General features: G+C 38.7%; 1 protein-coding gene across 3 annotated transcripts in view; it reads left to right on the plus strand.

The window, feature by feature from the left end:
- Nucleotides 1–25,018, plus strand: part of DDB1 (damage specific DNA binding protein 1) — a 162,026-nt gene that overhangs the window by 113,634 nt on the left and 23,374 nt on the right. For all 3 annotated transcript variants that reach the window (XM_085894874.1, XM_085894868.1, XM_085894883.1), the window contains exons 21-23: nt 3,958–4,052; nt 6,016–6,186; nt 13,104–13,213. In XM_085894874.1, the coding sequence (XP_085751000.1) occupies nt 3,958–4,052; nt 6,016–6,186; nt 13,104–13,213 (376 nt within the window). The remainder of the gene's footprint in view (nt 1–3,957; nt 4,053–6,015; nt 6,187–13,103; nt 13,214–25,018) is intronic.

Below are 25,018 nucleotides of genomic sequence, written 5' to 3' on the forward strand. Positions count from 1 at the left end.
CTGATAAAAGCGGCACATCTTGGTACCTGGTCATCACTACTAGCAGTTAGAAAGTGACATTTCAAGTTATGTCTGTTATTGATTACATAACACACCAGTACACAAACACCACACAAAACAAGTCCTGGCAAGGGTCGCTAATCTCGTATTGCTCTTTTTCTTGTTTGTTTTTTTTGGTTGAGGGAGGAACCAAGTTTCTGTTTTTCCAAAATGCAAAATCCAGTTCATCACATGATATTCACTGCAAAAAATTTCACTTTAATATAAGCCTCTTTAAGTGATAAACACTCAACTCGCCTCAGCTATGTGTGAGAAGACTGATTTTACAAGATGGATGAATATTACATTGCGAGGGTTCAACTACCAGCATGAGAAAATTCCGCGAATTTGCGGAATTCCGCGAATTTATTCACCCAGGAACGTTCCTGAGTTAAGCACAAATCCGTTGAGAAAAAATAGGGGGTATAGGGGGAGGGGGGGTTAAATCAATTGTTGGGAGTGATTTCACGCCGCCGACGATCTTTATAAAAAAAGTATTCCGAGGTCCCCAATACAGATTCCCGGCACTCTGCACTGACGTCATTGCCAGATTCATTAACATAACATTCGGACGACCTCGCCGCATTACTCCTGAAACTGTCACAGCAGCATTAATCGAGCTAGAGGCATGGTGTTCCGAGTGTGCAAGGCCAAGGTCGCTTCTAAAACATGGCGCATTGTGATGCTTGTTTGGCTGCACTAATTGACAAGACTTGCAAGAATTCCTGGAAGTGGGAATGGCTGGAGCATATTCCATGCGGTACGGTGGCTTGTGGGGCTTTCATTCAAAAGATAGCCCAGCCAGGAAAGGCTGTATGCACATGGTGCTCAAAGGAGATTGTTTATGGAGGACGTGGGTACAAGTCATTGGAATCCCATGTGGAGAGCAAGAAGCATCGTGATATTCAGAGAATCCGGGCATCCAATTACAGTCTTCCTGGTAAATATAGCCTTGGGCTTTGTACATGTAGTTATCAGTATACATGTACACAGTAGACATCTATGCTGTCAATGTAGTGTAGTGTGGTGTGGTGCACTTTCACTACAGTAATAAATTATGTTAATTGGCAAGCAAGCCACAACTCAGAATTGGGTCAATATTGTTTACCACCAATAGCACCTGGCAATTACTAATAGTCTGAGGCTTAGTGTAATCACTGCACCGGTTAGTGTATTCCCTTTTTCCTCACCTTCTGCTACCTCTTGCACTGCTGCTTCTACTGCCCCCATCCCCTGTACACCGATGCCTGCTGTACCAATAGGTGACAGAGTATCCAATGCTCAAGCCATGGTCCTTGCCTTCCTCGCACAGCATTCCCTACCATTCAGCCTTGCCCCTGAACTGATAAGCCTGGCAAAGAACTCAACCTGGATGCAAAGGCCCTTGGTCAGCTCACAATGGACAGGACATCTGCTTCCTACAAGCTTAGGTTTGGACTAGGACATACCATACATCACCAGTTGATATCAGCACTGCAGAGGGAATACTTCTCTCTGAACATTGATGAGTCAACAAGCACAAACCATCAGAGGGTCTTATGTGTCCTGGCCAATTACTACAGTCCGCTCCAAAAGCAGGTTATAGTGCAGCATCTAGAATCCCTTGTTGTGATCAAAGTGGACAGTGCCTCGTTGCACCAGGAACTGGTTGACTTGTTGAAGTATGAGCTACCGTGGAAGAACTGCATATCCATCCTCATGGACTCCTGCTCAGTCATGCGGGGATCCAAGTCAGGAGTCGAAGTTCGCATCAGGGAAAACAATGCCCCACACATGTTGGACATAGATGGGGACTCCTGTCACCATGCTCACAATGTGTCCAAGAAGCTGAGCGACCCATTCGACAACTTCGCAGAGCACATGCTCTCTGACATCTACAATGACTTCAAGTGGTCACCTGACTTAAAGCAGTTCTTGCAGGAAATCTGTGGGCTGATTGGTGTCAGGTATACCATGCCAGAGCGGTATGTCAGTCACAGGTGGCTCTCTGTGTATGATGTCAGTGTTGACACTCTGCGGCTGTGGGATGCCTTTGTTGTCTTCTACTTTGGCTTCCTCTCTCAAGCTGATCACACACACTACTTGTCACAGGTTGTGGAAGTCTACCATCGCAGGCACGTAGACACAAAAGCCAAGGAGAGAATACGCCAGATCCATGATGTTCTGAAGAAGAAGAATATGACCAAAGATGGCAAGGCACGAAAGGAGCGTATACTGCAGCGAGTCCTCCACAAGAAGAAATTGATGAGACTGATATTGATGTTCTATACATCAGTGTTCCCGCTGCTGAAGAAGTACGTCCTCCTGTTTGAGATGAAGGCCCCACTCATCCACAAGCTCAATGACCAGCAGATGGACCTTGTCCGAGAGTTCATGGCCTGCTTTGTCAAACCTGAGAAGCTGCCATCCTCAGGCAAGAGACTTCAGACCCTCGACCTGGATGAGAAAGCCAACCTGCTACAAGTGAAGAAGATGTTTCATGGAGTTGGTGTGTCTGAGATTGTCAACACTGCCCGTAGTGGAGATGGAGAAGTGCATGACTTCTTGCAGAGTGTGGAGCAGGCCTATGTGACATGTGGAAAGTACCTCCAGAAGAAAATGCCCCTGCATAATGCTGTCCTCAGAAGTGCCTCAGCAATTGATCCACTCAGCAGAGTGCACACTGTCAGCCAGGAGCAGCTCCTGAAGTTGCCATGCCTGGTGACAAATGTCCTTGCACCAGAGGAATGTGATGCCTTTGAACTGGAGGTTCGGAGTTTCCAGATCGACTCTAGCCTGCCACCAGCTCAGGAAGATGAGTCTGCTCGCATCGACGACTGGTGGACCAAGGTCTTTGAAGGTGGAAAGTACCCCCTTCTCTCAAGAATGAAGGCTCTGCTGTCCTGCTTCCATGGGCCACAAGTTGAGAGTGCCTTCGATCTCATGGGAGATGTCTTGGATGTCGGATCACACCGACGAAACATGGAGACCTACAGCGCAGTGATGGGTGTCAAGTACAATCTTCGATCATCAGGAAAAACTGCAGTGGAGTACTACAGTAGGACTGACAAACTGCACAGTCCCATAGACCTAGACCTGTGCAAGAACATGAAGGTAGCCTACAAAACCTACAAGGCATAACTGGCAGACAGGAGGCACAAAGAAGAAGAAAGAAGGCGAGAAGTGGGTGCAGCTGCTCTCAGTAAGGTGACCAAGCGCAAGACCAAAGAACTGACTGAGAAGGCTGCAAGGAAGGCAAGACTTTCCCACCAACGTGCAAGCAAGAAAAAGCACAACCTGAACCAAAAGACAAAGAAGTGAACAATGTTCAGTGGTTAGGCACCTCTCGACATTATCGACTCAAGAACTCAACAACTAGTGGATGCAACAGTGTTACCAATTGTGAACTTATTATGCAAACTTTTAGTGCAACTTGTTATCAATTATTGTCAACTTATTATGCAAACTTATTATGCAACTTGGTATCAATTATTGTCAACTTTGTTTAATTTGCTATAAAGACAATGAAAGAATATTATCCTACAGATCGATTCATGATTTGTACAATGAATTTTGACAACAATTTACATTACAACATTGATTAATAATTTGCAAGATGAATTTCATGTCTTCAATGATTGTCTTCAGTTCTTTTACCCTGTTAACAAGGACAACACTATACACAATCCTCTTAAAAGGGACCAGGAAATGCAGTAGAATGCAGGTGAGAACACCTGGAACCTTTAGCGTTCGGGGGCCTGGGTGGCCCCCGAACCCCGGCCTGAAAATTTTTCCGCCTCGGCCCATCGTTTTTTTTCAGCTAATTTTTTTTTAGACTCACTCTCATGCCTGCAACTACAGAACAAATCTTTTATGATAGATTGTCTTGGATTGCTGTCCTACACTGATTGAGACATCTGATCTTGGTTATCCTTTCAGGAAAGCTACAAACGGTGGCTGAAAAGGAGGTGAAAGGGGCTGTGTACTCAATGGTTGAGTTCAACAACAAACTTCTGGCAAGCATCAACAGCACGGTACAAAGAAAATGCATGGCTTTGCCATCGGGAATTTTTCTGAAGCTAACTCGTTTGCTTTATTTAGGTATCGATTGCTAGCCAGAGGTGTCTGAACTCTCTCAAAGTAAAATCTGGCGCACATCGTGAGATCTGAGTATGCTTTCAATATAAAAAAACAGCTCAGTTTGACTCGTTTCTGTGTGTAAAGTCCTGGCTGATGATCGAAACGTGAAAAGGTGCAAAGAATGTCCAAAATGTGAACCTTAACTTCCGCAAGATCTCGGGCTGCACGCAAATCGGTTGTCACGTTCCAAGAGGAGTTTCGACTCGGCACCCATGTATGCAGTTTGTCATCCACTGGCCGGTTTCATATCCATCATTTGTCTTATGGCCTCAGATCAGGTGATGTATGATGGATTCAAGATTGAGATTTTCACTGTCATTCTTTCAATTAATTGTCATGATATGCTTCAAACTATCAATCAAATACATACATAACAGCATGAGCCTGGATAAATAAAAAAACCAGATGCCCTGTGCTTCTGACAAACGCAAGCCAGTTATCAATAATCTTGAAACATTGCTCTTGCGGTTTGTACAAAGTGAATGACAAGCTTCTTGAGGTTATCGTCAGAACCTTTATTCCTTATTCTGAAGCTGAAAATTGGATTTTTTTTTTTTAATCAGTCAAAATAAAGTTGGACCTAACCAGTGTGATTTATTGGTCAGTATTTTGGCAGCCAGGCATTCCATTCATCTCTTGCAACCTGTACCATCATTCATGACTCCAGTAATGCGATTGCGCAATTTTTCCCATGATGGTAACATTCAAGTGTTAAATAATATCCTCTTTCCTGTGACTGCAATGACAGTTTCTTCACTTTCTGTAAAGAAACTTCGTCAAACTTTATCGTTCTTTTTTGGACAAGTTTTATTATAACCAGTCTCTGTGCCATAATGGTTAAAGCATCCACTCAAGTTCTGGGAGGTCTGCAGTTCCATTCTAACCCTGGCGAAGCTACATCAAAGACTTCAGTTGGCAGGAGTTGGCAGCCTAGAGGTATGCACACTTGCCTCTGAACTGTCCCACCTGAGTTTGAATCCCTACATCGATATAAACTGTCATGCTGGTGTTTTGCAGGCAGGGTGAGGCTTGAATGTGTGCGCCATTCCTCAAGTGGACGTTAAACTGGACGTCCCATCTGCTAGCATTAGTTGATGGATGTTAGCAATCCCATGGTGTCTGTCCTTCGTGACGAGTAGGAGAGCTATCGCCGACACCCTGAACAAATTCCACATTCCTGCTCTAACCTACAAGGGCACTGCATCATTGCAATGCTGCGCCTTTGTGAGAACTGATGCTAACCCGCAGCCACGTGCTGCATGTGAATGACGCCGATGATGAAAGACTTCAAAAATGGAACATGCAGATCCCTCGCTTGATACCCAGAGCACCCTGTGAAGTTACATCACTTGTCTCAAGGTCATCGTCAGCTGTGATTGTTTGAAGTTGGGTCTGCTTTTGTCTCTTATTTGAATGCTTGGGTTTGCGTGATTTGTGTTGCAGCTTCTTCACGAGCCTTAGGCAATGTGACATAAACGTTGTCCTTCAATTTTTCTTTGTAGCGACTATTCTCAGACAGTGGGCTAGGCTTCATGAAAATCTCAAATCTGTGAATTGCTTACGATGAAAATAAGTCACACCGGAGTAATTCCACAATGTGTTGCTTTCTACAGAACTCAGCTGTGAAAATCGGTTTGTGCATATTATTTAAAATAAAGTACTTTATAAATAATTTTCAGACAGATTTTCACACTTGAGGTTGACACTGTCGATAGATGAAACCTTTTTTTCAAATACTTTCGTGAACCATGGGAATATTTTTGAAAAAATAAATAATGAAATGCTGCAAATTGTGACTGTGGTGTCCAAAATGATTGTGGATCGCTGTAATTTTTATTCCTTCCACGTGCACACCAGGTACGCCTATATGAGTGGACGGCTGAAAAGGAGCTGCACACAGAGTGCAGTCACTATAACAACATCATGGCTCTTTACTTGAAGACAAAGGGTGATTTCATACTGGTGGGAGATCTCACTCGCTCTGTGCAGCTGCTGGCTTACAAGCCAATGGAGGGAAACTTTGAAGAGGTGCTGCTCAGAGAATGAATGCAAGTTAGAAAATCTTGAATAATTTTGAGTTAATTTCATTTTCATAAAATTGTTATAAAAGGCTCATGAAGGAGCTTGTATCTACTTCACAGACAGCACAAAGACATTGAGGTATTGGCGCACCTTTTACACGAATGAGGAAAACCATTGCTAATGCACATCTCAACATTATATGTGGCATTTGAACCTGGGATCTTAGCATCTTGAGTGTGTGATTAGTTGCCAACACCAAACAGGCGAAAACAATGGAAGAAGGTTTTAAGGAATCAAACCATAACTCGACAGCTTTAAATAATCCTTGTCAACCCTAACTCGCATCCAGTTAAGGGACTCAAGAAAGCATATGCCAAATTGCACTTCAGGTGTTTTTATGTGTGATGTTCAAGACTTCAATGTTCCACTTTCCTGCTCTCACCTCCAGGGGAAACTGCATCAGTGCAATCCCATTTTTATTTTCTCCCAAAGCTGATGCCGCTGGGCTTTGTGGGTACGGGACGGGCGGGCGCTTCCTAGTTTTATATAAACTCAAACCAGCATCACCTCAACTCACCGTTTTAAGCTCTCCTGCCCCCTTCCCAGTCCAAGAAGCTCTCCTGCCCCACCTTCGCAAATCTATATGCTGTCTTGGTATGTAATAGTGTGGATTAATTTGCCGAGAATGCAATGACATTTTAACAGTAATCGTGAATATTGATTGAGGCTTGCCATTGGGGGGAGAAGGGGAGAAGGGAAGGAGAACAAATTTACCCGTTGGAAGAATGCTTTAACGTCAGTGTTGCCCAGGTCAAAAAGGAAATTGTAATACCCTCTGCCACCACCACCAGGTGGCGCTACACGGTATTCCTTTGCACAGAGAATTTACGCCTTCCCCACCGCTCAAACCCCAACGTGAAGCCACACCCACATAGCCTGTGTTAAGGCCCGGTCACACCTTGACGTTTTAGCCAACGTATGCCGATTTTTGAATTTTTTTTCTAAAACGCTGGCACACGTTGAATACGTTATGGGTAAGTTTTGATAACATTGAGAGCACGCTGGCATACGTCGTAGTACGTTGCCATACGTCGTTGTACGTTGGCTTTAAACGTTGTACTTTTCGGTTGTCCTCAAATTTTTTCATGCTTGAAATTTCACGACGTATGCCGGCGTATGACTCACACGTTCCGCTACGCTGGCCACAAGTTGTAGGCACGGTCTGCGATCGTTGACAGACGTCAACACATGCTACTTGTAAGTTAATCATAAGTTGAGACACGCCGAGGTAATGTTTAGCGTACCCGAAACTTATTTCTAACCTATGATTAACGTGTTGTTGGCATGTTACGCGATCGTTGCCACACGTCGACAGACGTTACTTTTAAGTTACTCATAGGCTGAAAGACGTCGGGATAATGGATCGTCCTTGCGTCAGCGTCCACGGCCACGGCCAGGACACTTATTTGCAGCATTCTTCAAACTTTTCTTCGGCATGACGAGGATGTTCACACTTCGATGTCGAGCTTGGCTATGATTCCAATTGTCCATCGGCAGCGTCTATTTAAAATAGTCGAGTTTGAGCGTTTTAACACGTTCAGAAGAAACGCTTCATATTTCCAAACCCCAGCGTCAAAAAAAAACAAAAAAAAAAAAACAAAGGCGAGTGACAGCAATTTAAATCGTTCATTGTAAACAATGAAACGAGCTGAGTGGTACCGTTCAAAAGTCGTTGAGTGTAAAAAAATTCAAATTGTTGAGCGCAAGCGTCTACTTTCAATAGTGGAGATGCAGCCATTTAAATCGTTGAGTGGCAGCCTATGAACCTACCCGTGGACACGCGGACGCAAGGAGGATCCATCATAACCCACACCCTCCCCCTCACACCCACCTACTACGACCAACATGAACAAACTACTACTAATACTAATACTAATACTGATACTGATACTTTTACTGCTGACATGGACATCGACTCAAAAAGGAACTCGAAAACACTGTTGGGTTCCCCTTTTATGAACACCATTTTTATCTACCAATTCCCAAAACCGCTGGGAACACGTCTTTATATGGCAGTTGTAAGCTAGAAACACATTCATTTTTTTTTTTTTTGTCGACCGGAAGACGTCATTGGAATACGTCTACATACGTCGATGTGTGTTGGGACTACGTAAAGAATTGGTTCAAAGCACGTCAAACATAAGTTAGAAATAAGTTTCGCGTAAAAAAGACATTACCGCGACGTGTTTCGACTTATGAGTAGCTTATAAGTAGCCTTTGTGGACGTGTGTAAGCGTCCACATATCGTGTGTAAAACTTATCCTCATCGCATGCGAACGTGTGTCATACGCCGAGTACGTCGTAAAATTTTGAACATGTTCAAAATTTCTTGACGTACTCTACTTACTACGACTTATGATAGCGTATTTAGCGTTCTACTCGCGCATACCAAACTTACCCATACCGTATTCGACGTGCCCCAACGTTTTAGACACACTTTTTGTTACGTCGGCATACGCTGGCAAGATCGCCAAGGTGTGACCGCGATTTTGACCCTTCCATTTCTACGGCAGTTATGATTTGAATCGTTGTGCGTCAGCCTTTTAATAGGCTACGTCACGACATCGTCGGCGATGCGTGCAACGCGCTATGCCTGAGTTAGACTATCGTTGGGCATCGGTTGTGTAAGCCGACAACAGGTTCAGCATTCGTTGGTATAAGTTATCAATAACACAACGAAACGTTCTGTGTAGTTACCAATGCGTTATACATAAGACCAAGTCGCTATGAATACGTCCGAATCTTTAAAAAAAAACATCAAAAGTTCAATGTAAGCCAGCGTTTTACATAAATTTTAACACGTTGCCATCGCTGGCTAAAACGTCAAGGTGTGACCGGGCCTTTACTCCCACAAAGTTGTATTTTTCCCCGGGTTTGGAGTTTGTGACTTAAAATATGTGGCCATACATAGAAAAAAAAAAATATATATATATATATATATATATATATATATATATATATATATATATATATATATATATATGTATGTATATATTTGCTTTTTATTACCACTCAGCCCAATTGGGCTAAGGGGTATTGTCGTCACAGGCGTTGTCCGGGCGGGCGTCTGTCAACTTTTGGTTTCCGTCAATTTTGAGGAGAACGCCTTGTCCGATTGAATCCATTTTTGCAGGGTATGTTGGGGTTGAGTAGAGGAAGATTCCTTTTGAAAATGGGCGCACTGCGATTTTCAATGTGGCCTCCATGGCAGCCATCTTGAAATTGGTTTCCGTCGATTTCGAGGAGAACGCCTTGTCCGATTAAATCAATTTTTGCAGGGTGTGTTGGGGTTGAGTAGAGTAAAGTTCCTTTCGAAAATGGGCGCGCTGCGATTTTTACCCCTCAGCCCGAATTGGGCGAAGGGGTATTGTCCTCACAGGCGTTGTCCAGGCGTCTGTCAACTTTTGGTTTCCGTCAATTTCAAGGAGAATGCCTTGTCCAATTAAATCCATTTTTGCAGGGTATGTTGGGGTTGAGTAGAGGAAGGTTCCTTTCCAAAATGGGCATGCTGCGATTTTCAATGTGGCCTCCATGGCAGCCATCTTAAAATTGGTTTCCGTCGATTTTGAGAACGCCTTGTCCGATGAAATCCATTTTTGCAGGGTGTGTTGGGGTTGAGTAGAGGAAGGCTCCTTTCGAAAATGGGCACGCTGCGATTTTCAATGTGGCCTCCATGGCAGCCATCTTGAAATTGGTTTCTGTCTATTTCGAGGAGAACGCCTTGTCCGATTAAATCCATTTTTGCAGGGTGTGTTGAGGCTGGGTAGAGGAAGGTTCCTTTCGATATGCAGTACTATGCGATATCCAATATGGTGGCTAGGGCAGCCATCTTGAATTTGGTTTCCAGACAATAACTTGAGAACAGTTTCACACATTGATTTTATTCTGGCGAGGTATAATGGGGTTGAGTAGAGGAAGGTTCCTTTCCAAAATGGGCATGCTGCGATTTTCACTGTGGCCGCCACGGCAGCCATCTTGAAATTGGTTTCCGTCTATTTCGTGGAGAATGCCTTGTCCGATTAAATCCATTTTTTCTGGGTGTGTTGGGGTTGAGTAGAGGAAGATTCCTTTTGAAAATGGGCGTGCTGCGATTTTCAATATGGCCCCCATCTTGAAATTTGTTTGCGTCAATGGGCTGAGGGGTTACGCCCGCTTTGCGGTGCTATTTTTATAGGTATATATTTATTTCTAATATAAAAAGGTCCAAATGGTCTCAAGCTCTAAATGGTCAAGGGTTGAGGCTGTCTAATCTGTCTGAAGGGTGTAAGGGGTCTAAATGAAATGATAAAAGGGATCTTTGGGGTCTTATTGGTCTTTTGGAGTCGTCTGGGTCTTTTGTGTCCTTCTTCTTCTTCTTCTTTCGGCTGCTCCCGTTAGGGGTCGCCACAGCGGATCATCCGTTATGATTTGGCACAGGTTTTACGCCGGATGCCCTTCCTGACGCAACCCTGGTCACCTCTTACGACACAGGGATATGGTACACCAATTCTCACCGGGGCATACACCGGGCCCAGTACACTGGTACTCACTTCGCCAACCTCGGAAGGATGTCAGGCTGAGTCAACCTCCTGGTGTGTCTTAATTCAAGCGGCCAACGGGACTTGAACTCAGGACCTTTTGGATCCCAAGCCGCTACCCAAACTACTACGCCAACACCAGGCTTTTGTGTCCTCTGGGTCTTTTATTGTCCTCTGGGGTATTTTGGGTCCTCTGGCTCTTTTGTTGTCCTCTGGGGTATTTTGGGTCTTTGAGGTTTTTTTTTTTTGGGGGGGGGGTTCTTGGAGACTTTGGGGTCTTCTGGGTGTTATGGAGTTTTATGTGTTTTGGGGGTCTTAAAGACTCTTCAACGGTCGAAGGGGTGTCAGCAGTCAGTGTCGAAAGGTACATTCCAATCGTACATAATTAGTAGACATACATATGTGAAGGCAGGGTGCATCTGACATTCAAAAATTATGTAATTGATAGACATTTTGTCACACGGCTCCACAGAAGGATCGTGTTTTTCGTTTTTAGCTCACAGACTTTAGTCCAGTGAGCTTATGTGATCGGCCTGTCGTCAAAACAGTCGGTCTGTCAGTCTGTCTCTGTCAGTCGTTATCGCTTCACACACAATTTTGATGAACATTTGGCCACAAGCTTCATATCTGATGCCTAACGAAGGTGTATTGACCGCATCAAAATCTGTGCTCAGGTGGTCTATGTTTGGAGGGGGGGTGGCGGAGATGGGGGTTTGACCGTCCAAATTCGGTATTTGCTCTCTTCTCCAAAACTATACACAGAAAGTATTTTAATGAAACCACCACAACGGTCATCACCCCTGATGTACCAAAGCTTGTTCTCGGCATTAATAAAATCAGGGTGTATGGGCATCTTCAAGGGGATTGAGTGGCTGTTGCTCCTGATCCAGGTGAGCATCAGGAGGCATGGTCCTGTTTTTATATCCTGTGCTGTATATAGATTGGAATGTCCCTTTTAAACCTTTAGACCCTTTACACTGCTGAGACCCCTTAGTTAGACCTTTGAAGACCCTTTCGACATTTTAGACACTGTTAGCCATTTACATCCTTTCGACCCCTAAAGGGTCGAATTAAAAGGATTTAAGACCCTTTATACCATCCAGACCTCATTCAACCCTTTTGACCGTCAATTTTACCTCTACCGTCAATCATTGCACCTATCCTATCCTATACTGCGACCATGGAATGACGCGATCATGTTTCTTTAAAGTTTTCACCAGTGTGTGGGGGTAGTCGGATCTAAAAAAAGATCCTCTTAGTCGCTGCTGTTCACTGTCTTTACATGAAAAATAACAAATACGTTTGAGGTTAAGATATATGTTAAGTTTATTGAACTTCTGGGTGGTAAAACTGAACTATCCTTTGGACAGGTTTATTGAGATTTACACCTGTCCGAGGCAAAATTGCCTGTCCCAGACAGTCGGACAACCGTTAATGTTTAGCCCTGTGCAGGCTGGATACTCTGTGGCTGAATTATTGGACAACATGAACATCTGTCACAATATGAATTGTCTGGGGTGATGTGTTTCCCCCACTTCAAGTTTATTCACTTATTTGTGGGTTGTACTTGCATTATGCAAGTGGATAAATACATCAATTAAACAAAGATTGAGTAATCAGTTTTGAGCTCTTTATTTATGCACATTTCAATCTCCGCCCCTCTCCCGACTGAAGGAGTAAGGCTCCACTGGCTGATTTTTGTTTTCAGATATTTTTATTTATCGACGCTTAAGGACAGATTTGTGATTTTTTTTTTGTTTGTTTGTTTGTTAACCTCCGCCATCGAAGATGGACGGAGGTTACTGTTTCACCCGTTTGTTTGTTTGTTTGTGAACAGTATCACGGAAAAACTCCTGGACGGATTTCGACGAAACTTGGTGGGGGGATTAGGTATGGTCCAAGGATCATGCCATGAGATTGTGGACTTGGTCCAAAGTCCAATATGGCCGCTATGGCGGCCATTTTGAAAACCATTTGAATTTTTTATTTTTTTTGGCATTTCTACATGCGCGTCGATCTAGTTTAGTTTATTCAATCGTGGTTCAGTAGAGCCTGATCCGTTTTGACCTACAATGAATAGGATATCAGGTTCACTTAAGTGACCCAGCAGTATTGGTGGCGGAGGTTTTGCACTCTACCGAGTGCTCCCCCTCTAGTTTCTGGAATTGCAGATTAAAATTACAGCAGTATGCCAAATTTTAATGTTTCTTGCCCACCTAGAAAGTACTAAACATTTATATGAGTGAGTGAGTGGTTGTAAAGAGCTTGATCTACTTGGTGTGGACATGGATTTGCACATTTGCAAAGTATTCTTTGATGATTTGAAATTGTGCGTGGTCCCTGTAGATTGCCCGAGACTTCAATCCAAATTGGATGAGTGCGGTGGAGATACTTGATGATGATAACTTTCTGGGAGCAGAGAACTCTTTCAACCTTTTCGTCTGCCAAAAGGATAGGTATGGAATACGTAACGTTGCATGCATTTACTTTTCCTCTACTTCTCATATTGTTGTCAAATCATTTGTTGAGGCTCATTGAAGAGCAATATCATTAGTGGGGCAACTTAGCTAAATGTAGCATAACAATTGTGCATTTTGTGAGGAAAGCACCAAATTTGGCACACTCGTAGCCTAACATATTATGAACAGATTTGGATATTGGGCCATCTCAAATTCAGCCGCTGGTGGCTGTGGCAGCCATTTTCCACTGCCATCAAAAATTTTGAGATGGCCCAATGTCCAAATCTGTTCATAATATGATAGGCTACTAGTGTGCCAAATTTGGTGCTTTCCTCACAAAATGCACAATTGTTATGCTATATTTTGCTAAGTTGCCCCACTACATAGTTAGGCAGATATTTGTTGTTATGAACTTCAGCATATCTCTTTGAACAGACTTGTGATATTCCACCTCTTTCAGCTTTCTCTATCATCAAAAGCATATTTCTATCACCGATTAATTCCAATGGTTGTTTTGCCATTTTAAAGAACACTCCAAGCCAATCCTGGGGCTGTGTAATTGTGAGCAGGGTCTAATTCAAAATAATTTTTTATGATGACAGACTGTTCTAAAATACATCAGCCAACTGGAAGGGCATTCAGTGGAGCGCATACTCCAACGTAATGCCTGATCCACGAGTATATATTCTGGGCCAATACATTTATGAAATATGCTATACAGTACTACATCGTTTTTGGCCCGATCTCTCAATCGTGAAGAATCACTTTAAAAAAATTAATAATTGTCTTATCCAGATCCAGATTCACATCTTCACCAAGGTTGAAACAATTCTTCCTTGCCACACACCCAACCTGCCCACCAAGTTTCGTCCGAATCCACAACGTTTTGAGATACTATGCCATATATTAGTTTCGCCCCATCTCTCAATGATGAAGAATCGCTTGAAAAATCATCAGATCCGTATCTGGATTTGGATCTTCACCAAAATTGAATTGACTCTTCCTTGTCACACATCCAACATGTCCACCAAGTTTCGTCCGAATCCATCCTCGTTTTGAGATATCATGCTAAATATCGTTTTTGGCCCTGTCTCTCAATGGTGAAGAATCACTTTTAAAATTCTCATAGTCGGATCTAGATCTTCACAAAAATCTAATCATGTCATCCTTGTCACACACCCAACCTATCCACAAAATTTCATCCAGATCCGTCCACAACTTTTTGAAATATCCTGCACACAAACAGATAAACAAACAAGAAGACGACGTCATGCGAGCACGATACTTGCAAAATCCATCAAACACATTTGAGCTGAAAAATAATTGGTCTTTGACTTCAGTGACCTGATATGCAAATCCTCTTCAAATTTCAAGTGAATGGGATGAAAATTAAGGATTTTAGAAATACCACCTTAGTTGACATTGGGCCTATGTTGACCTTTTGGTCCATGTTGATCTCAAAAATAATTGGCTTGTTGAATTCAGTGACCTGAAATTTATATCCTCTTCAAATTTCAAGCCAATCAGATGAAAATTGAGGATTTTAGAAATATCACTTTAGTTGTTGACCTTGGGATAATGTTGACCTTTGGTCTGTGTTGACCTCAAATAATTGGGTTGTTGAGTTCAGTGACCTGAAATATAAATCCTCGTCAAATTAAAGTCGATCGGATGAAAATTGAGGATTTTAGGAATACCACCTTAGTTGTTGACCTTGGGCCTATATTGACCTTTTGGTTGATGTTGACATCAAAAATAATTGGCTTGTTGAAATCAGTGACATGAAATATAAATCCTCTTCAAATTTCAAGTTGATCGGATGAAAATTGATGATTTTAGAAATCTCACCTTGAAGTTGTTGACCTTTTGACCTCAAAAAGAATAAGCTTCTTCCTTATGACAAACTCTACCATGTGGTGAAGTTTCGTGAAGATCAGTTTAATATAAAATTGTGACCTGTAGGCGACAGACAGATAGACAAGACACACATAAATAAAGACACACAGACAGACAGAATAACAAAATCTAACCAATATACTTGAAAAATCTTTGATTTTCAAGTAACAAACAGACAGAAAGGGGTGAAAACATAACCTCCTTCACCTTCGGTGGCAGAGGTAATAAAAGTACATCAGTTTTTAGATACAATTTGTGATATTCCCCAAGGTTCTTTACATTAATCTTCTTCCAAACATTTTCTACTTGTCGATAATCTTCATCAGTTATTTGACTTTTATTCAACTCATTTTAGAAACTTTCCTTAAGCCTGGTGTTGGCTCAGTGGTTAGGGTGGTGGCTTGGGATCCGAAGGTCCTGAGTTCAAGCCCCGTTGGCCGCTGAATTGAATACACCTGGAGGTTGACTCAGCCTGTCATCCTTCCGAGGTCGGCAAAATGAGCACCAGTGTACTGGTAAGGGGGACACTGCATTTGCGGCATAGCTGTGTCCCAACCTATGATGCAACCAGCCGCTACAGGCTGCGAGACGGACAGAAAGGGACAGAGACACAGACAGAGAGACACAGACAGACAGAGACAGAGAAAAATAAACAAAGAAACGCTTTCCTTTGAGGGAGGTTGTGTTTCTTAAAACCTCCCAAAGTTGTTCATAAAAATCATAAGGACATATTCCCTTTTGTGATTGGCGATCAATCTCTTCTTGATTTGAGAAATGTGATCAGAGAATTGGAAAGTTTTTAATATTTGATACCAAGTCAGATAATGGACTTGATATAAACTTGAATGTCAAGAAATCTGATACGAGTTATAAGAGATGAAGGGATTATTTTTGTGAATGAGATGTAATGTTGGTTAGTGTTAGGAATGGCTGAAATGTCTCCCCTGGTTTTGCTCAATTCATTTATAAAAAGATGTGTGTCATAATAAGCATTGTTGTGAAAAAAACACTGGAATGAAAGAGGGAAGTTTTTAAAATTGAGATTACAAATCTTATGAGCTGGACCTCTATATTTATCAGTGAGATGACAATGGTCTCTTACCTTTAGACCTTCACTAATTTTTGACTCAAATATGACAGATAACCTGTGGTTGCTTAAATATCCTTTTCTCTTCTTTTGTTGAGGACATTGGTTTATAGGTTTTTTTTCCATTAGCTGAGATAATTGAATACAGTCTTTTTCCAGTCATTTCACAAACTCTTGAGAGGCATCTTCTCCTCTATAAAGTTCTAACTTGTTGTATTCATCACCAACCGATGATTTGATATAATAACAGAAACCACGAGGAGTATGTTTTTGATATTTATTTGTGAATGATTTATTTGGATTTTGAGAAAGTGTCTATCTTTTCAAGGCTACTTTCAAAATCAGCGTATATCACAAACAGATGTTTTATAGATTTGTTAAAATCTTTTTATGATCCTTTTGAACCTGCTTTTAGTAAATTTATTGTGCTGGATTTATGATGACCACAATATTTTAAATGTTGATTTAATAGTTATTTTGCATGAAAGGAGTTGAGATCTCTTACAAGGATGTTTTACATTTTTCTATTGTATAGTTGTGATTTGGTTGATCTTGAGAATTTTTTTATGTCAGCATAATGTGATTTTTCCTTTGAAGTAAAGTAGAGAAGGTCAATAAATGTGTTTCATAATTTTTATCGTCGTTTGAAATTTTAAAGTTCTGAACGTTGTTTATATAAGTTAATCCATGTACATTAACAGATAGATTATTCATTTTCTCAAATTTAGGAATATCTCTCAATGGCATTGGAAACTTTAAATCTTTAACATTTAGTGTATTCTCATATTTCTTTTTATGAGATACTCTATCAGGATTCCATTATGGAGGATGTATGTGAGCAAGAACAGACCATAGAATGCATTTATCATCATTGTTTTGAATATTAACAACTGCCTTTTTAAGCTTTATCTCTTTTGGTAAATCAATGCATGAGGAAGCTTTGAGAGGATCTGATTTTAGGATGTGTATATCCAAAAACATTATTTTCTCACTATCAAATCCACTACCTTCCACGTTGTCATTAACATTTTGGTTATATCTCAGAAGTTTATCATATACATCACAATCTAAGAAATCTTGGAATGATGTGATAAAGTAAAGGTTTATTCTCATGTCGGGAGTTTCTTCACCACCTTCTTTTGTCGTTTTTATTTTTACTCCCAAAAAACTGAAAAGTATTGATTTTTCTCCATGTATTTTTTATTAGAATTTCAATTATTGGTTTAACCATCAGAATTGTCTCTGATTGATGTTGGTGTTGGTTCTTTAAAGCGAAATAATCCTATTTTTATATGTCCTTTAAATGCTTCATCAATATTTTCAACGGAGTACCCAAGTATCCCCTCTTCATTCTTCTTGTGTTTTTGTGTTTGAAGGTGTCCATCATAATTTCCTTTAGGAATATCAATATTACTTGTATCACAATGCATATACTTTGAAGATATTCCTTCAGCAGGTCTTTTATGCTTTTGTGTTTGAAGGTGTCTCCTATAAAAAAAATTTTAAGAATATTAATATTACAGGCTTCACAATGAGTTGAATTCACCATATTTATATCGTATAACTTTGCTTAGAATAAAATTTTCTTGATGAAAAATCCGTTTAATTCAAAGGTGAATCTGTGCTTAAAACCATTTTACCCACCAACTTTTTTTACTTAAGAAATACAATGTATCAAGACACAAAACACAAGTTTCACTCAATCTCTACATTTGTAAAAGACACTGAGAAATATGTCGAGGATGTAAAATTGAATAAAGATAAATGTAACTATTGGATAAAAACAATTATGACCGAGTTATTCAATTATGATACGAGTTCTTCAATTTCCTTCAGTTGAAGTGCTTTTAGTATATCTGGAAGAAAATCAATTAAAGCAGCTCCAACAAAAGTTTCTCCTCTCCTTCTAGCAATATATTCAAAATTAGAAAAGCAATGAAACATGAAAAAGTATCAAAAAAGAAAACTCTTTTGGATGAAGTTTTATAAAGAGAAGATCAAATCATCAGCAATAAGCAAGGAGAAATTTGTAATTTTTTTTCAACAACCCTAAAGATGTAAATCTTGATGAAATAAAGGATGTTGATATATCAGGTGAAATTACATTTCATTCAGTAGTAGTTAAGGACCATTTTAAGATTACCTTTTAATATTAAAAATGTAGTAGTTGAATGGATATTGTTGTGGTTGAAAAAGTATATGGATATTGATGGTCATGTTTTTTTGTTTTTTTTTTGTCTATGAATTAAATACGAGTCATGCATGATTCAAGTGAAGATTATGGTCATGATAGTATCTCTCTTGAAACAGAAGACAGTTATGATGCCGAGCGTTTGTGTTCAAATGATAGTTATGAAAGTAGTTTTATGGATGATTGTGAAAGCACCAATGAAAGTACCGAAGATGACACCGAAGATGAATTTTATTTGAAGTAAAGTTTTACTTTATAAATATGTTTAGTATACTAGATCTTGAGCCTCTTGAATTCCCTGATTCTCCATATGATATATTTGAGAATTGTACTGCATGTGATAGAGTAGGATTAAACACATTGTCAAAACCCTATAAACGATGTATATTCTGTGATTATCTTCTAATTAATGATAATAAAAAGGAACATAACTATTTAAAAATTATACCAAAAATGAATTACTTTGCAAGATTAATCAGAGAAATGAATGTCAAGTACGAGGGTGATAATACACCTTTTCTTACAAGAGAAGAGACTGAATAAATGAGGGTAATGTTGAAAGGATTGATGATATATATATTCCTGATTGTCATTTTCAGGAAAATATCAACACAAGATATTGTATATATAAAATAATGGATTATCTTGAAATTAAACCTGAACTCAGGATAAAACAGTTTCTAAAAAAAGCCGATAAAAATTAAATAATTTATTTTCTAAATCTATAAATGAATGATTTTTTTTTACCCATTTGGGAAAATAAGATCAAATTTAACAACCATAAAAATCTTACAAAGTCATTAAGATGTCTCATAGTTGGTTCAAGCGGATGTGGCAAAACCTGCTTGCTTTTAAAGATGCTCCTTACTCCCAACTTTTTGGGTTATGATAATTTAATAATTTTCACAGTCAAGTTTTCAACCTGGGTATCAATTGCTCTCATGAGGTTTTCATGCAGGTCATCAAAAAGAAGACATCATTGGTTTATTTAATCTTCAAAAGAAACTAAATGATTAGAACATTGAAGATATAATACAACTATTTTGTGATAAACAGAAATGTAAAAAGAAATCAAAACTTTTAACTTGTATTCCTCGTGATAATATGGATGATTTTCCTTCACCCCATGATTTGGATAAATCTAAAAATAATCTTGTTATCTTTGATGATTGTGTTAATGAGAGAAACCAAACGATTATGGATGGTTACTACACAAGAGAGACATTCTTCTTGTTATTGAATTTATCTTCGTCAATCACACTTTCAACTCCCTCATGGCTGGATAAGAAATAATGCTAATACTTTTATTTTGTTTTAGTTAAATTCAAGAGATATAAATAATTTTTGGAGAGAATTATTCTGTTTTATGTAGTAAAAAGGAATTTGAGGAGTATGTGAAATGCACAACTTTAATACACACCAGGAGGTTGACTCAGCCTGTCATCCTTCTGAGGTCGGCGAAGTGAGTACCAGTGTACTGGGCCCGGTGTATGCCCCGGTTAGAATAGGTGTACCATATCCCTGTGTCGTAAGAGGCGACCAGGGTTGCGTCAGGAAGGGCATCAAGCGTAAAACCTGTGCCAAATCATGATGCGGATCATAACGGATGATCTGCTGTGGCGACCCCTAACGGGAGCAGCCGAAAGAAGAAGAAGTGAAACGCACAACTTGAAGATACGAATATATTGTTGTGAAACAACATGAGATACGAAAGGATGTTTTTTCAATTAATAAGTGGATGCTAAAGAATGAGCAAGAATGTTTAAGGAGCATCAATCAAGAGTTTGTTTCAAAAGTTGTAAAGCAACAGGAAGACATGAAGAAGAAACAGAGACAGTAACTAACTGTTGAAGAAGCATATGAAAGAAAACGATAACTTTTTTAAACTACTTTTACAAACTCCTCAACAGAAAATGATGGATGTTTCTTCAGTTCCTCTGATATAATATACTCCGAAAAAACTTCAAATGATAAAATATTTTCGTCAATTGATGGAGCAAGAACTCGAAGATATCGGAGAATTAGAATATGATGATGAAGGATTATTTCAACAACTGGGAAAGGTAAATCGACCTCCTGATTATGTTGTAAAGGCCACTCTGAACGATGAATATTCAACAGATTCAAAAACAATAGCTGGTTTCATACCAACAGAAGAATCAGCACAGTTCTGTCTAGTTATTGCAAAGGTATTGATATTTAATGATTAATTGATGTTCTTCAATACTCCTCGGTCAAGCATTAAACTAACTCCCAGATTCATGTTTCTTCCAATAAAATATGGTCTCCAAGGTTCAAGTTATTTTGATGAACCGTTTTAACACAGAAAATGAAGATGATGGAGTATATATTGATTTACTAGACTCACTTGATTATGGAATTTCTGTTGCTAGTAAAAGTAAGAGAAGGAGAAACAAATGATATATTTGCTTTAAGTAAGTTTGGTTCAGGTGTTCGCTTTCTTCCAAATGACCCATCATAATTAATCGGCTCTTATTCCTTTTGGGTAGAGTAGTAAGGCTGAAAACAACAATTGTTTTAATGAAGCATCAGCCATTTTTGACCAGTTCATGAAAATGAAAATATTTAATAAATATCTATACAAAGATATTTTATCCCATATTAAGTAAGATGAGAAACACAAAATTTAGTTTTAATTTCACGAGTGATCACACGGCTTCATTCCCATACCCACTACAACTTGACCCCACAAAAGTACATGAAGCATCTTTATTGTTTCTGGAAACTTATAATGTTGTGAATCTGGAAGCCATGAGCACACAGACATTCAGGTTCCTATAGCTTAGTGATTTCGATAAGTATGTGTTTTATAGACAGCTTCCATCCCCTAGTCTAATGGGTGAATAAATGTAAATGCGCTGTGAAGTTATTTTAATAGTCTGGTTTTCTTTTATTTAACAACACCAACGATAACAACGCCAGTAGGGCAAGAATACTGGTTCTGGCTCACTTTTCCCCATGTAAATGAATGGGAGATTTTCAGCCATGAAATTTTTCTTTTTTTTCCCCTAAAAAAATAAATCCCCTTTTTAGCCCAAGGTATATTTATTTGTCTCCCCTTTTTAACCTGGAGCCTGGTGTTGGCTTAGTGGTTAGGGTGGCGGCTTGGGATCCCAGGGTCCTGAGTTCAAATCCCGTTGGCTGCTGAATTAACACCAGGGGGTTGACTCAGCCTGCCATCCTTCCGAGGTCGGCGAAATGAGTGCCAGTGTACTGGTCCCGGTGTATGCCCCGGTTAGAATAGGTGTACCATATCCCTGTGTGTCGTAAGAGGCGACCAGGGTTGGCGTCAGGAAGGGCATCCGGCCATAAAACATTGCCTCAAGAAAAAGCCAAACCCCTGCACAGCAGGGAAAAATGGCTGTAAAAACGGTCATTTTTTTATTTCCCCTTTTAATCTAGGGGCTCTCTATTCAAATAGCCCATATAACAAGATAAAGATTTGTTAAAGGTGATTCTAAAGAAATATCTGAAACGTCGAAGCCTCGGGGCACTCTCTATTCAAATAACCCATACAACAAGATAAAGATTTGTTAAAGGTGATTCTAAAGAAATATCTGAAACGTCTAAGCCCCGGGACACTCTTTATCAAATAACCCATGCAACAAGATAAAGATTTGTTAAAGGTGATTCTGAAGAAATATCTGAAACGTCTAAGCCTCGGGGCACTCTTTATCAAATAACCAATGCATATTGTTTAGCTCACTCATTGAACCTATAAACATTTGTTCATTCTCAAATTCCTTCAATAGTTTCATTTTCTTTGCACAATAATCCCCATCTAAAATATTGAAAAACAAAACATTTGAATCTTTATATTTTTTAAGATATCCCTTTTGTGCCATTACGAAATGATAAACTTCTCTTAATGATCTCATCTGGCCACCGCCCGAGTTGCATATCATTTTGATATTGTAGTAAATTATTTTTCCATTGTTCAATTGATAACCATCAAATTTTTCAGTCCATTCAAACATATTTATTATTTTTTTTACATCCTCTAACTTATTGGTTTTTAAATTGATTTGCATATTTGTTTTATTTACCTTTGTTTTAGATATTTTTTCAATAAGACTTATTTGATATTTTTCACATTCATTATGTTTTCCATTTATATACCAAGACTGAGATTTTCTCCACTCTTTAGTTTGACTAATACTTGGTTCCACCATTTATATATTGTGAAAAACGCGGCGGTAGCCCTTAAAAACCCTAACCCATCTTCCCATCGTTAAAACTTGTGTCCATATGGAACACAATCTATTCTATTCACTCTATCATACAATATCCATATGGAACACAATCTATTCCATTATCTAAAATAAATCTCTTATCATCAAAGGCTCCTAATGCCTTTTTATTCACTTCTTCACTATATATCTTATGTTTATAACTTGTTATTGTATTCATTTTCCTCTATTCTTCTTTCTTATTCATCAAACAATTATAATAATTTCTAAAAGTTATTGATTTCTTCATTACATATTTCTTTATTCCCTTTAACCTTTTATCAATCTGATCACCATACTTATAAGCATATGCCTTTGCTCTCAATCCAATAAACTCACTCATTACTTTTCCACCCAACTCATCCTTAAACTTACCAATAACCTTTTCATTCTTTTTTGAAAATAACTCACTCTTCTTACTAAAATTACTTGTATCATATACTCCAATGTTTTTCTTCATATCTTTATAAACATCGTCAGTTTTAAAATCTAGAATAAAACTATCAGTGTCCATATACAACAATGAAACATTTTCACCATACTCTTTCTTTAAATCATTATACAAATAATCATACATCAATATCTTTGATAAATCAAGAACTGCTGTTCCAATATAAATTGGTTTATCCATGACAATACTTTCCTTTTTCATATGAATAGCAGAAAAGTTCTCTGAAAAAACCTCTTGTCTCTCAAAACTTGGTTTATTTATGAATCTAGAAGCTTCTTTCCAAGATGTTGCAAATCTAATGTTTTGCCTGTTTCTAACATTCTCCATTGTCTTTTCAAAGACAGCATTATTCATCAATTTATAGAATTCCCCTTCAAATTTTACTTTTGTATTTGTTCTCATATCTGTATTGAATTTAATATACTTTTTCATCCAAGGACTTTGTTTAAATTTTAAAACTCTATGAATTTTAGCTACTCTCAACCCAGCAGATAAATATTGTCTCAAGTTCCTTTGATGCAAAACATATCCCTCTTTTTAATAGAATGTTGTTAATAACTTTTCTGTTGATTTGCCTTTAATATTAAAACTTTTATGATAATCACTGAACCATTCTTTCTTTGGGGTTTCTTTCTCACATGCAAAAGGAAGGTCTTTATGCTTATTATGAAGATCACTCGGGTACTTCAAATCAACTTCAAAATAATAACCTTCTTCTTTGTCATTCAATTTCTCTTGAGAAGAAATAACAATATTCATCAAAGCCTTTTCATAATCCTTTTCTTCCACCCACTCTAATTTACCATAAGGCAGAGATTGAGACATTGCCCATCCATACAAATTATTAGCATCAAAGTACATCAAATAATTACTATCTTTTTCACTCTCATAATTTGGAAGATATTTATTATTTGCTTTAGCATATCTTTTTGAACATACTTGTGATATTCCACCTCTCTTAGACTTCTCAATCATCAAAAGCATATCTACATCACTGACTAAATCTATATCTTGTTTTGTCATTTTCAACATTGCACTCCAAGCTAAACCAGGAGCTGTGAAATAGTGGGCAGGATCTAATCCATAACAATTTTTATTATGACAGAGTGATCTAAAAGCTTCAAACACATCAGCTAACAATAAAACATCTGTTTTTAGATACAAATCATGATATTCTCCAAGGTTCTTTATCTTAAATATTTTCCAAATTTCTTGTGCGTGTTTATATTCCTTATCACTTATCTCTTCTTCATAAAGGTTATTATAGAAACTTTATTTTGAAGGAAGTTGTGTTTCTTTAAATCTCATAAATGAATCCATATAACCATAAGGATAAATTCCCTTACTTGTAAGAATTTTCTCTTTACTTTGAATTTCATTCCTTGTTTCAATTTCCTCTCCAGTTAGAATTCCCTCTTTAATCAGAATTTCATCTATAATCAGAATTTCCTCTCTAGTTAGAATTTCATTCTTTGTTCGAATTTTCTGTATAATTAGAATTTCATCTTCAGTAAGAATTTCTTCATTAATTTCCTCATTAATTAGAATTTCCTCTTTACTTTGAATTCTCTCTTTAATCTGAATTTCCTCTTTAGTTAGAATTTCCTCTTTTGGAAAGAATGAATTAAGATTTGGAAAAGAGCCCGTGGAGCTTAGATTTGATGCGAGGTTGGCTAGTGGCGTTCCCATAAACTTGTAAGAATCAAGAAACCTTATACGAGTTATAGGTTTTGTGAATATCATTTTTGTAAATGAAATATACTTTTGACTTGTGTTTGTTATGGCAGAAATATTCCCTGGTGTTTTTGAAAGTTCATTTATAAATAGATGTGTATCATAGTTGGCGCTGTTGTGAAGAAAGACTGGAATAAAAGAAGGTAATTTATAATTAAGTTAACAACAGGAATGAGCGGGACCTCTATATTTA

The sequence above is a fragment of the Eptatretus burgeri genome, chromosome 1 (genome assembly GCF_056783735.1).
Source record: "Eptatretus burgeri isolate ZD-2024b chromosome 1, Ebu_testis_v1, whole genome shotgun sequence".
Classification (NCBI taxonomy): Eukaryota; Metazoa; Chordata; class Myxini; order Myxiniformes; family Myxinidae; genus Eptatretus; species Eptatretus burgeri.